Here is a 12,500-nt window from a genome sequence, read left to right on the forward strand (position 1 = left end):
TCAATTTAAATTCTTCACCATGTTTCACTCATTATCCAGCTTTCATTTCAGCTTATTTAATTAATTTCTCTTTCCTTTTCTTATTCTCTCAATTCTTTGTTAAATCTTATTCAAATAAACCAACTTCATCATCATCAACAACTACTCCAACTAAAACAAAGAAAATTGATTAAACAAAAAAAAAAAAAAAAATATAAATAAAAAATTAAAAATTAAAAATTTAATAAAATAAAAAATAAAAAATTGTTTAGTATTATTAATTTTTTTTTTTTTTTTTTTCTAAAGTTTAAGATTGTATGTGTATGTATATGTTTAATTTATTTAATTATTTAAGATATATTATTATATAAAGTTACATCTTCATCATGCTTAATGATTTTCTTATTTTTTATATAATCTTTTAAACAATCTGATAAGGTTTTAAAAGCAACTTCACCATCTTCTTTTTCAAGATATGAAAATGTGACTCTGATATATGGTGTTTTAATGGTTCTATTTGGTGAACTTGAAATACCTAGACCAAAGATAACTTTATGATGTCTTAGGACATCTCTTACAAATTCATAGGAACAATCGATACCTAATAGTTTAACCCAAAAGTATAGACCAGCTTTTGGTACACTATATTCAACTTGACCTTTGAGATGTTTCTCTAAAAGTTCAATTGTTTCCCTTCTTTTTCTAATTAACACTTCTTGAACAAAATTAACATGACTATCAAATTTTTCATCGCCCCAATTTGTTAATAATTTCTCTAATGCAATTTGAGTTAACCCACTTGAATGAAATATTGATGCATTCAATTCAAATGCTATCACACCGAATAATTTTGAATTGGTAGTTACAAAACCCATTCTAATACCACTTGATAAAAACTTTGAAAATGTATCCAATCTAATAACTCTATCTTCTTTATCAATTGAAAGGAATGATTTGTTTAGCACTCTTTTACCATTTACTATCTCATTATCCAATTGTAAAAAGAAGTGAGGATCATCTTCTATGATTAATAAATCGAATTTACATGCAATTTTATAAATCTCTTCTTTTCTCTCCATGTCATATAAAATACCGGTTGGATTTTGACCATGTGGTATCATGTAAATTAATTTTGGGAATTTCAAATCTGGATGAGTACTCTCCCAATTACTTAATAAATTATCCAATTCACTTGGTATCATACCTTTACTATCCATTTCACATGCTGCAAAATTAATACCTGATGGTTGTGTAACTGCAAACATACCACCATAAGTATATCTTTCAACTATTAATGTATCACCTCTATTAAAAAATGCTTTAACTAAACAATCAAGAGCATGTTGTGATCCTGGTGTCATTAATAAATTCCATTCTTTACCTGGTGTATTTGCTATTTTTAAAAAAATTAAATATAATAGTTTTAAAAAATTAATAAAATTTATATTAAATTATCATTTTAATTTTTTTTTTTTTTTTTTTTTTTTTTTTTTTTTTTTTTTTTTTTGTTAAAAATAGATAATTACGATCACATAATCCATGATGTCTTTGTTGAATTGATTTACACCAATTTCTTAATTTTGGTAAACCTGGTGAATCAGAGTATTGTTGCACTAAATCCAAGTCTTCTTTTGATAATCTAACTTTTTCATTTCCCAAAAAATTAAAATTAAATTCTAATTCCTTAATTGGAAAAAATAATTTACTGGGTATACCTGCACCAAAAGATAACTTTAATTTTTTGAATTAATATTTTAAATATTAAATGTTTTTTTATTATAAAAAAAAAAAAAAAAAAAAAAAAAAAAAAAAAAAAAAAAAAAAAAAAAAAAAAATAAATAAATAAATAGAATTATTTAAATAACATACAATTTCAGATGAAGCAAGAAATGTTGAAATTTCAACTTCTGTTAATTGACATGGTGTTGAATTTCTTAAACTTAAATATCTTGAATAATCTTTAATTGGTTCTTTAAATTTATAATCATTGAATGATTTTCCATTTAAATTAATATTTGTATTGTTTAATTCTTGAGAAATTTGATTAGAAATATCGCTTCTCATCATTATTTATTTATTATTTATTTTTTAAAAAATTAATATTGACACTATTATATAATACTATAGTCTAAGTGTGTAAATTAATAAAATAAAGTAAATTGAAATTGTTTTTTTTTTTTTTTTTTGTTTTTTTTTTTTTTGTTTTTTTTTTTTTTTTTTTTTTTTTTTTATGGTATATGTATTGTTTTCTTTTATTATACTAAAATATAAAATTATTTTTGAATTGTTTGGAATGGGGAAAAAAAAAAATAATTCCCAAATTTGAATTTAAAAAAATAAAAAAAAAAATTAAAAATAAAAAAAATAAAAAAAAATAAAAAAATAAAAAAAACAAATAATATTTTTTAATTTATTTTTAAAAATTAATATTTTTTGGGGTTTTTTTTTTTAATTAAAAATGACCCTATCTTTGATTTTTATCCAATTTTGAAATACAATCTATAAAATTGTCAATTAAAGATTTCAATAAATTACAATTATAACAAAAAAAATTAATAATTATTAATTTTAAATTATTGCCAAATTAATATTTTTTTTTTTTTTTACCGAAAATGATTTTTTTTTTTTTTTTTTTTTATGATATAGGATATTTTTTCAAGATTTTTTAAGATTTTTTTTTTTGTTATTTTTTATAAAAAAAATTGTTGATTAAACAAAAGTAAAATAAAAAATAATCACTGAAATGAAGTTCAAATTGTTTTTGAATTCTTGTAATTTCAATTTTAATACTAAAAATAAAAAATTTAATTTCACCAAAAAAATAAAAAAAAAAATAAAAATTAAAAATTAAATTTTTTTTTTATAAAAATATTTAAAAATTTTTTTATTTTTATTATTTTTTATTTATTTTTTTTTTGTACAGATAAAAAGGAGTGTTTATATTTATGTGTATATATATATTTAAATATATATATATAGAACAACCACAAGTTATTAAACACTTTTTTTAAAAAAACAAAAAAAAAAAACAAAAGAAAAAATAAAATATAAAAAAACACAAGAAGTGATTTAAAACATATAATCATTAAGAGTAACAACACTTTTTATTGAACTCAGAAAACCAAACTACAACTAATTAATAACCAATATTAGTAATATTAATAATAGAAAGAAAAACAACAACAACAACAACAACAACAACAACAACAACAACAACAACAACAACAACAACAACAACAACAACAACAACAGCAACAGCAACAAAAAAAAAAAAGGATAAAAATAAATAAATAAAAAAAATACCAATGACAAGAAAATATACAAAGAAATCGAGTGGATCCACTGCATCCACAACAAATTCTACGGCAGAGATTGTTGATCTAACTACATCGACTTCAAGTGTAAGAATAATTATAATTTTATCTATTTAACTTTTGTTAATAATAATAATAATAATAATAATATAATAATTATAATCATAATAATTGGAGAAAAGAGAGATACAGAGATATTAAATCCTTAAAAAAAAAAAAAAAAAAAAAAATTTTAAAAAAAATGAAAATAGGTAGGAAAAAAGAGGAAGAGTCCAGATGAAAAAGCACAACCAATAACAAAGAAAGCATTGAATTCATTAACACCAGTTCAATCAATGTTTGAAAAATATAAAGGTAAAAATATAATTAAAGCAATTCATTATACCTATTTATATACATATATTTTCAATGTACATTTAGGTATAATTTTATTAATTAATTTTTACCTATAATATTTAGATGATGATGAAACAATTGGGCCAGAAGGTATAGCAAGATTTTGTAGTGATATAGGCCTAGCACCAGATAGTGTAAGTTTTGTATTCATATTTATATATATACATATATGAACTTACTCTTTCTAACCAGAATTTTTTTTTTATTTGTATTTTATTAAAATAGTTTGAGATTTTAGTTTTAGCATGGACAATGAATGCATCTAAAATGGGATATTTTAGTAAGAATGAATTTAGTAGTGGATTTGAAAAATTACAATGTAGTGATTTATCAACATTAAAGAAACAATTAAATAGCACTTCACAAAAATTAAAACATGATTCAACTAAATTCACAGATCTTTATAAATATGCATTTGGGTTTGCAAGTGAAGTAGAGAGTAAAAAGTCAGTAGATTTAGGTACAGCTGCGGAAATGTTAAAACTATTATTACCTGAAGGTCCGCATACTACAAATTTTGCTGCTTTTTTATGTGTATGTTTTTTTTTTTTTTTTTTTTTCCCTAAATTATCAATAATAATAATAATAATAATAATAATAATAATAATAATAATAATAATAATAATAATAATAATAATAATATTGATTAATGAATTATAATTCATTTACAACTTTTAACTTTTTAAACAAAATTTTTTTTTTTTATATATATAGACACAACCAAATAAATCAATTAATAAAGATCAATGGTTATGCTTTTTAGAATTCTCAAGAACTGTAAAAGCAGATTTATCAAATTATGATGATTCAGAAGCTTGGCCACTTCTTCTTGATCAATTTTCAGAGTGGGTTCAACAAGAGAAAAGGATATAAATTAGTTTTTTTTTTTTTTTTTCAAAAATATGGTATTACCAACAAGAACGATTAAATTGCAAAAAAAAAAAAAAAAAAAAAAAAAAAAAAAGATTAATAACTAAAGTATATAACTATAGAAAAAAAGCAAAAAAGAAATGTAAAAAGGGAAATTTGTACAAAAAAAAAAAAAAGGAAAAGAACTTCAATAAAAATATTAACTTTTTTTATTTTTTTTTTAAGTAAATCTTATCTATTTTTAAAGTTTTTATTTTTTTAAAAAAAAAAAAGTTTTTATTTTTAAAGTTTTTATTTTTGAATTGGTAAAATATTAATAGAAACACCTGGATCACCAATTGTTGCTTCCCAACTTTCGAAACCATTTGAAGATAAAGTTAATTTGAGATTTGATAATTGATCGATTGTAGTATCTTGTTTTAAAAGTGTAATAACACAACCACCACCACCAGCACCAGTTAATTTTGTATGAAAACCTAATGATTTTGTAATTGAAACGATTGTATCAATTGAAGAATGACCAACACCATAACAACCAGATAATAGATGTTGATTCATGTCAAACATAAGATCCATAGTTTGTTGAAGTTTTTCATAATCTTTATCGGTATGATATTGATTGAAAGATTCAATACATTGACTTGAGATAGTGTCAATTAAATTGGAGACTGGGTCAATCAATGTTGGATATAATTTCGAACGTTGAATTACGCCTTCTACCAAAGTTTTAGTTGAACGACTAACTCGAGTATTTGTAATCAATATACGTAATGGTGGTATACCATTCTCTAATATCTTATACCCATTCTTACGAGTGAATGTCAATGCTTTACCAAATGTTGCAACTGCATTATCAATACCCGATGGTGTACCATGCATAATCTTTTCACCCTGTAATGACCATAAATTAATTAAATTTAATTGTTCATTACAAATTTGTTGCTGTTGTCCTTGTCCACCAATACATTGTTTACAACCACCACAAATATAGGTATCAAATGCTTTTAATAAACCAGCACAAATACTAACACAAAATGATGCTGATGATCCTAAACCTGCACCAATTGGTAAATCTGATGTAATCTTTATATTGTATGCTTTTGTACATTTTGTTAAAGCACAAAATAAAAATAAAAATGTATGAATTCCTTTAATATCAATAATTTTATTTAATTCTTGTTGAAATAATTCACTACATTCAATTGGTTTTAATATATCAATATCTATTTATTTTATTTTTTTAAATAAAAAATATATATATATATATATATATATATATATATATATATATATATATATATATATATATATATATATATATATATATATATATATATATATATATATATATATATATATATATATATATATATATATATATATATATATATATATATATATATATATATATATATATATATATATATATATATATATATATATATATATATATATATATATATATATATATATATATATATATATATATATATATATATATATATATATATATATATATATATATATATATATATATATATATATATATATATATATATATATATATATATATATATATATATATATATATATATATATATATATATATATATATATATATATATATATATATATATATATATATATATATATATATATAATTAGTAAATTATATATATTTTGTTGTTGTTGCTGTTGTTGTTGCTATTGTTGTAGTTGTAATTACCATTTGGGAAATGATCTAATTTTTTAAATTCATCTAAACTCCATTCTCTAACTCCAAAACCCGCTAAATCAGGGAAATCCAATAATAATGTATTGTTTGTATTTGGTGTAAATGTTACTGTTGTTCTTAATGATAAGGCTGATGCGATCGCTGTTTTCTCTAATACAACTGCATGTTCTCCAAATAAAATGATTTTACCTGGTGCTGATACTATTTTTTTTTTTTTTTTTTTTTTTTTTTTTTTTAATATTGTTTATTTTGATTAGTAATTTTAATAATAATAATAATAATAATAATAATTTTTGATTGGTTTGAAGGGTAGAAAAAAAAAAAAATTATTTTTACCTTGAATGATATTGTCTTGGTTTGATATCATTTGAATATTATTTTTCTCTAATTTAATGTGGGAGATTGGTTTTTTTTATATATATATATATATTAAAGAAAAAAAATTAAATAAAATAAAGAAATAAAATTTTTTATTTCTTTTTTCCAACCCCCAAAAAAAAAAAAAAAAAAAATGTTTAAAAATATCTTCAAGACTGAAAAACTAAAAAAAAAAAATAAAAAAAAAAAAATAAAAAAAAAAATAAAAAAAAAAGATTTTTTTTTTTTTTTTTTTAAAACTTTTGGCTTTGGCCAATAAATTGTCTTGATAACCTTATTTCTTTATTTTTTTTTTTTTTTTTCAAATATTTATTTTAATTTTAATTTTTTTTATTATTATTTTATTTTATATTATTTTTTTTATTTTTTTTAATTTTTTTCTAAACATATTTTTTTATTTTTTTATTTTATTTTATTTTACTTTATTTTTCTTTTTTAAATTAGATTGATAAATACGATAAAAAAAATTCTATAACAGTAATTTAGTAAATTCTTTTTTTTTTTTTATTTTATATTATTTTTTTTATTTTTTTTTTATTTTAATTTTTATTTTTTTTTATTTTTTTTTATTTTTTTTTATTTTTTATTTTTTTTTTTTATTTTTTTTTTAATTCAATTTTTTTTTTTTATTTTTTTTTTTTTAATGTAATAGTACCTACAGATGATTTGTTATAAATATATAATCTATAATTATTTTTTATTTTCATTATAATAAATTTAAAATAAATGGATCCAAGTATTTTTACATCACTAAAAGGAGTCAATACAAACGAAGATTTATCAGTATTTACAAACACTCTTACAACATCACGTGTTGGTTTAAATTCTAGTCAATCAAGGGTTATAAATTCATTGCATCATTTAAAATTAGAACAACAACAATTATTACAACAACAAAAATTAGCAGGATCATCAAATATTATAATACCATCATCATCATCATCATTATCACAATCATCACCATCATTTAAAACAATGATATTATCAACATCACCATCTTCATCTTTATCATCATCATTATCATCATCAAAAGAAAGAGCAAATATAATAAGGAATATAAATTTTTTAAAAAATAGTGTTGAGAATTTTTTTATTAGTAATAAAACCATATATGAAGAAGGATCATCATCATTTAATATAAATGATTTTCCAGAGGAAATTTTAATTCATATTTTAAAATGGGTATCACCATTTGATCTTAGAATTTGTAGTTTAGTTTCAAATTATTGGTCAATAATATCATCACAAAACCCAATTTGTAGGTTTTTTTATTTTTTTATAATTTTAATTGTATCATTGAATAACAATAATAATAATAATAGTACTAATATTAATATTAATAATAATAATAATAATAATAATAATAATAATAATAATAATAACTATAATAATAAATAAGGGTATGAAAAATGTTATAGTCAATGGCATTGGTGTTGTAATATTAATCAAGAGAAATTAAATAGGTTAGGTGATCAGGTTAGTTGGAAAGAATTTTATAAATTTTGGGCAAAAGAATATTTAAAGTATGCAGAATGGTGGCAAGAATCATTCTCAAGAGAGGATGCAAATCAAGTTTTATCAACTATGGGTAAAGGTACCTTTTTAATTAGAGCTAGTACCAGTAAAAAGAATTGTTTAGTTATTTCTTATAATGTACATGCACAAACACCAAATCATATGTTATTAAGTTATCTTGGATTATATACAGGTGTTTCATTATATGATGAGATTGGAAGAGTTTATCCAACTTTAGCATCGTTAATACGTGGTAAAAAATCTTGGTTAAAAAGACCATTCCAATCATTCTCTTATTTAAATAAATCAAATCTAAAATTAAAATATATAAATGATAAAATCAATGAAATTGTACAGCAACAACCACAAAATCAACAAAAACAACAACAACATGAACAACAGTTACAACAACATTTACAACAACAACAACAAAGATATTCATCAAAAGAAATTGATAGACTTTCATTATTACATATAGCTTGTAAATGGAGTTTTAAATCAATAGTAATTAAATTATTAACTATGGGTGCAGATGTTAATCATAAATCAACTAAATCAAAGAAATTAAATAGTAATGGTACAAAAAAAGATGGTAAACCACCATTGTTTTTCGCTATTGGATTTGTACATGGTCAACCACAATCAAATAACAGATTAGAGATTGTAAAATTACTATTGGAACATCCAAAATTGGATATAAATCAATTAGATTCAAAAGGTCGTTCAATTTGTCATATAGCATGTAAACAACATCAACAAGATTCTTTGGAAATACTTAAACTATTATTAAAATATGGTGCAAATCCTCATCTACATGCTCCAAATGGTTATTATCCATTACATTTAGCTACAAAAGAAAATAATTTAAAAATAGTAAAACTATTATTATCAATTACAACTACAACAATATATAATTATACAAAAACAAATGAATTAGAAGGAGATAGTAATAATAATAATAATAATAATAATAATAATAATAATAATAATAATAATAATAATAATAATAATAATAATAATAATAATAATAATAATAATAATAATAATGAAGAATTTGAAAAAATAAGGATAATTGAAAATGAAAGAGAAATAATAGGAGAAGAAAAAGAAGAAAATATATCACATATAAAAATTAATTATAAAGTTGATATAAATTGTAAAATTGAATCAACACCCATATCCAGAATTAATAATGATTATGGTGCAACACCATTACATATAGCGGCATCAAAGAATTTCATACCAATTATAAAGTTATTATTGGAGCATCCAAATATTGATATTGATTTCAGAGATAATAGTAATAAGACTGCCTTACATCTCTGTGTTTCAAATCCACAGGATTGGGTTAATATAGCAAGATTTGGTAAACCATTACAACATCATTTTAGTCATCAAACAATTGAATTATTAATTAAAAACAATTCAAATCTAAATCTATTGGATGATCAAGCAAAAACACCACTTCATATTGCAATTGAAAAAGGTCATAGAAAGAGTACCTATATCATTGCAACTACACTACGTGATTCTTATTCAAAACTATTCATTCAATCCATTTATTCAAAACAATCTTTATATCAAAGTTTAAAAAATGGTTCAGAATCTAAAGATATTCAAAAAATTGTTGCCGATGTTAATTATTCTATAATGTGTGGTTACAATGAAGATTTCATTGAACCACTTGATAAAACAATCATTGATCATTATAATAATATTAGTGATATTTTAAAAAAAGAATTTTTTCCATTATTAGAAAATTAATAAATTAAAATATTTATATATCTATTTTTTTTTTTTTTTAAAAAAAAAAAAAAAAAAAAACAAAACAAAACATAATTATCATTTATTTTATATATAAATATTTATATATATTTTTATTTTATTTTTTATTTTATTTTATTTCTATTATTATTTATTATTATTATTATTTTTAAAAATCTAAACTTTCATCATCTTGTTCTAAATATTGTTTAAAATAAACACAACGTTTGGGTGAAACTAAACCATTATCACTACATATATCGAAAACTGGACAATTACCACATGGCATATTACAAAAATTATTTACAGGTATTGGTGTTTTAGTTGGTTTATAGAGGATACCAGATCTTCTACCAAGCATTGCACCCATTCTAGTATCTCTCATCTCTTCGATATCACCATCGTAGATGACAGTGTTAACTAGTGCTTGAATATCCTCTGGACCTAAACTTTGACTTGTTGCCTCTTCAGCAACTTTTCTAAGATAAGTGATGATATCTGCTAAATCTACGGCACCTTTATTGTCTACAAATGTTTTAATATGCATTTTCATGATTTGAATATATTGATGATCATACGATTGATCCGAATACAATTGACCACCTGTGATCTCTCTACTTGGTTCCATATTATATAACATGTATACTTTTTTTCTACCACTTTGAATTGATTTCACTGATTTAATAAGTTTTCTTGATTCTAATGTCTTTAAAATCTTTGTAATTTGTACTTGTTGATAACCTGAACTATTCTTTAATTCTCTTGTCCATGCACCTGTATTCGATGATGCTTCAATTAATTGATATATTAAAAAATCTTCAACTCCTAATCCTCTAAATCTAAAATTTTTAAAAATAACAATTAACAAATGACAAATAAACTATTATTAATATTGATAATGAATAGTTATCTATTAAAATAATAATAATAATATTAATAATAATAATTTAATAATTACTTTGCTTGATCTTCAGGATTAACTTCTTTATATGATGTCGTTTCATCAGAGTTTTGTATAAGCATTAATCTACCTTGCTTGATTAGATTATTTATAACTTTAACTATTTCCTCCATTTTATGTCCTAAACTAACCTCAATCATTTGTTGAGTTAGACCTGTTGGATATTTATGACATAAATCTAAAAATTTATTCTCCAATTCTTCAGACATTTTTTAAGTATATGTATATTTTATTTGTTTTTTTTTATTTTATTTTATTTTATTTTATTTTATTTTATTTGTTTTTTTTTATTCGTTTTTTTTTTTTTTTATATATTTAATAGTTTTTTTTTATTTTATTTTTATTTTTATTTTTATTTAAATTTATATTTTTTAAAATTAAGTAGGTTGGAATTTATATAGTGAGATGGGGTGTTATATATTATTTACAAAGGAGAAAAAGTGTACTTCTTGTTTTTACACAAATAAAAAAAAAATGAGGAAAAAAAAAATGAAATTAATTTAAAGCCAACATTTCACGATTTTTTCAAAAAAATTTTATTTTAAATTTTTTTTTTTTTCATATTTTTTTTTTTTTTATTTTGGGAAATTAATCAAGATAGTATGGAATAAAAATATTAAAAAAAAAGAAAAAAAAAGTTATATAACTAGAGTTTTTTATTTATTTAATTATTAAATTAATTAATCATTTTATTTATTTTGATTAATTTAATCATTTAATTATTTATTTAATTATTTAATTAATTATTATATTTACTTATTTAATTAATTAATTAATTATTATATTTATTTATACATATTTATTTATCTATTATATTTATTTATAAAGATATTTGAAAGGAGGTATAAAACAATTTTTGAAAGAAACATTTTCAAAACCTTTTAAATAAATAGTATTTGTTGATTCAGTTTTAAAAAAATGACGAACAGTTGATGGAATAGTTGAATAGTCTAAAGTGGTTTTAATATTTCCAATATATAAATAACATACACTACTTGGTATTAATGATTTGGTGTTATTGGTTGTCATTGATGAGAAAGGTGTGATTGAATTTGAGTCACATGATGATGTAGTTAAAGATTGATTAAAACCATCCAATAATATAATACCCATGGTAGTATTTGGTATTGATCCCTCTATCAGTGTATTATCACCAATTTCACCTAAAAATATATATTTCAATGGGGGCATTAAACTTGGTAGTAGTGTTTGACTAAATCCATTCAATACAAACAATCTATTAATCGATCTTGGAATTAATGAAATCTTAATATTAACCAAATTATCTGACAATGCTAAAGAATTTACATCACTTGGTAAACTTTTACCATTTTCAAAAATTGTAACAATCATTCCACCATATTCAAATTGTTTAGTTAATAATTTAGTTGATGTATTATCTGTGCTGCCATTATTACTATTATTATTTTTTGTTACAATTTCATTATTTTTATTTATACTATCAATATCTTGAAAATTACTAAAATTACTATTTTCTTTTGAATGAAAACTCTTTAATTTCGTATTAATAGTATAAATCGTTTTAAAAGAATCTTTTAATGAATCAAGCAAACCCCTATTGAACACT

At 20.5% G+C, this 12,500-nt stretch overlaps 7 protein-coding genes across 7 annotated transcripts in view; 3 read left to right on the top strand and 4 right to left on the bottom strand.

Annotated features, from left to right (window-relative positions):
- DDB_G0272012 (GNS1/SUR4 family protein) overlaps window positions 1-173 on the top strand; it is a gene marked incomplete at both ends in the record, with an annotated part of 1,110 nt that extends 937 nt beyond the window's left edge. The window contains one exon of the mRNA XM_640288.1: window positions 1-173. This exon is cut by the window's left edge and continues 385 nt beyond it. Coding sequence (XP_645380.1) covers window positions 1-173 — 173 coding nt within the window.
- A 156-nt stretch (window positions 174-329) lies between these two features.
- On the bottom strand, window positions 330-2,046 carry DDB_G0272014 (hypothetical protein; the record flags this gene model as incomplete). The annotated part of the gene is made up of 3 exons (XM_640289.1): window positions 330-1,372; window positions 1,506-1,710; window positions 1,849-2,046. The coding sequence occupies 3 exons, from the start codon at window positions 2,044-2,046 to the stop codon at window positions 330-332; spliced, it is 1,446 nt and encodes a 481-aa protein (XP_645381.1).
- Window positions 2,047-3,284: 1,238 nt separating this feature from the next.
- Window positions 3,285-4,562, top strand: DDB_G0272016 (hypothetical protein; the record flags this gene model as incomplete). The annotated part of the gene is made up of 5 exons (XM_640290.1): window positions 3,285-3,380; window positions 3,545-3,713; window positions 3,753-3,823; window positions 3,915-4,223; window positions 4,404-4,562. The coding sequence occupies 5 exons, from the start codon at window positions 3,285-3,287 to the stop codon at window positions 4,560-4,562; spliced, it is 804 nt and encodes a 267-aa protein (XP_645382.1).
- A 288-nt stretch (window positions 4,563-4,850) lies between these two features.
- mvk (mevalonate kinase) lies at window positions 4,851-6,661 on the bottom strand (the record flags this gene model as incomplete). Its single annotated transcript, XM_640291.1, has 3 exons — window positions 4,851-5,782; window positions 6,286-6,495; window positions 6,631-6,661. The coding sequence occupies 3 exons, from the start codon at window positions 6,659-6,661 to the stop codon at window positions 4,851-4,853; spliced, it is 1,173 nt and encodes a 390-aa protein (XP_645383.1).
- A 737-nt stretch (window positions 6,662-7,398) lies between these two features.
- DDB_G0272020 (ankyrin repeat-containing protein) lies at window positions 7,399-9,951 on the top strand (the record flags this gene model as incomplete). Its single annotated transcript, XM_640292.1, has 2 exons — window positions 7,399-7,930; window positions 8,072-9,951. 2 exons carry the CDS (start codon window positions 7,399-7,401, stop codon window positions 9,949-9,951), a joined length of 2,412 nt encoding a protein of 803 aa, XP_645384.1.
- A 169-nt stretch (window positions 9,952-10,120) lies between these two features.
- Window positions 10,121-11,121, bottom strand: rpc34 (RNA polymerase III subunit; the record flags this gene model as incomplete). Its single annotated transcript, XM_640293.1, has 2 exons — window positions 10,121-10,790; window positions 10,910-11,121. 2 exons carry the CDS (start codon window positions 11,119-11,121, stop codon window positions 10,121-10,123), a joined length of 882 nt encoding a protein of 293 aa, XP_645385.1.
- Window positions 11,122-11,728: 607 nt separating this feature from the next.
- DDB_G0272024 (hypothetical protein) overlaps window positions 11,729-12,500 on the bottom strand; it is a gene marked incomplete at both ends in the record, with an annotated part of 1,530 nt that continues 758 nt past the window's right edge. Inside the window, one exon of the mRNA XM_640294.1 lies at window positions 11,729-12,500. This exon is cut by the window's right edge and continues 758 nt beyond it. Within this exon, the coding sequence (XP_645386.1) occupies window positions 11,729-12,500 (772 nt within the window).

This window comes from Dictyostelium discoideum, assembly GCF_000004695.1.
Source record: "Dictyostelium discoideum AX4 chromosome 2 chromosome, whole genome shotgun sequence".
NCBI lineage: Eukaryota > Evosea > Eumycetozoa > Dictyosteliales > Dictyosteliaceae > Dictyostelium > Dictyostelium discoideum.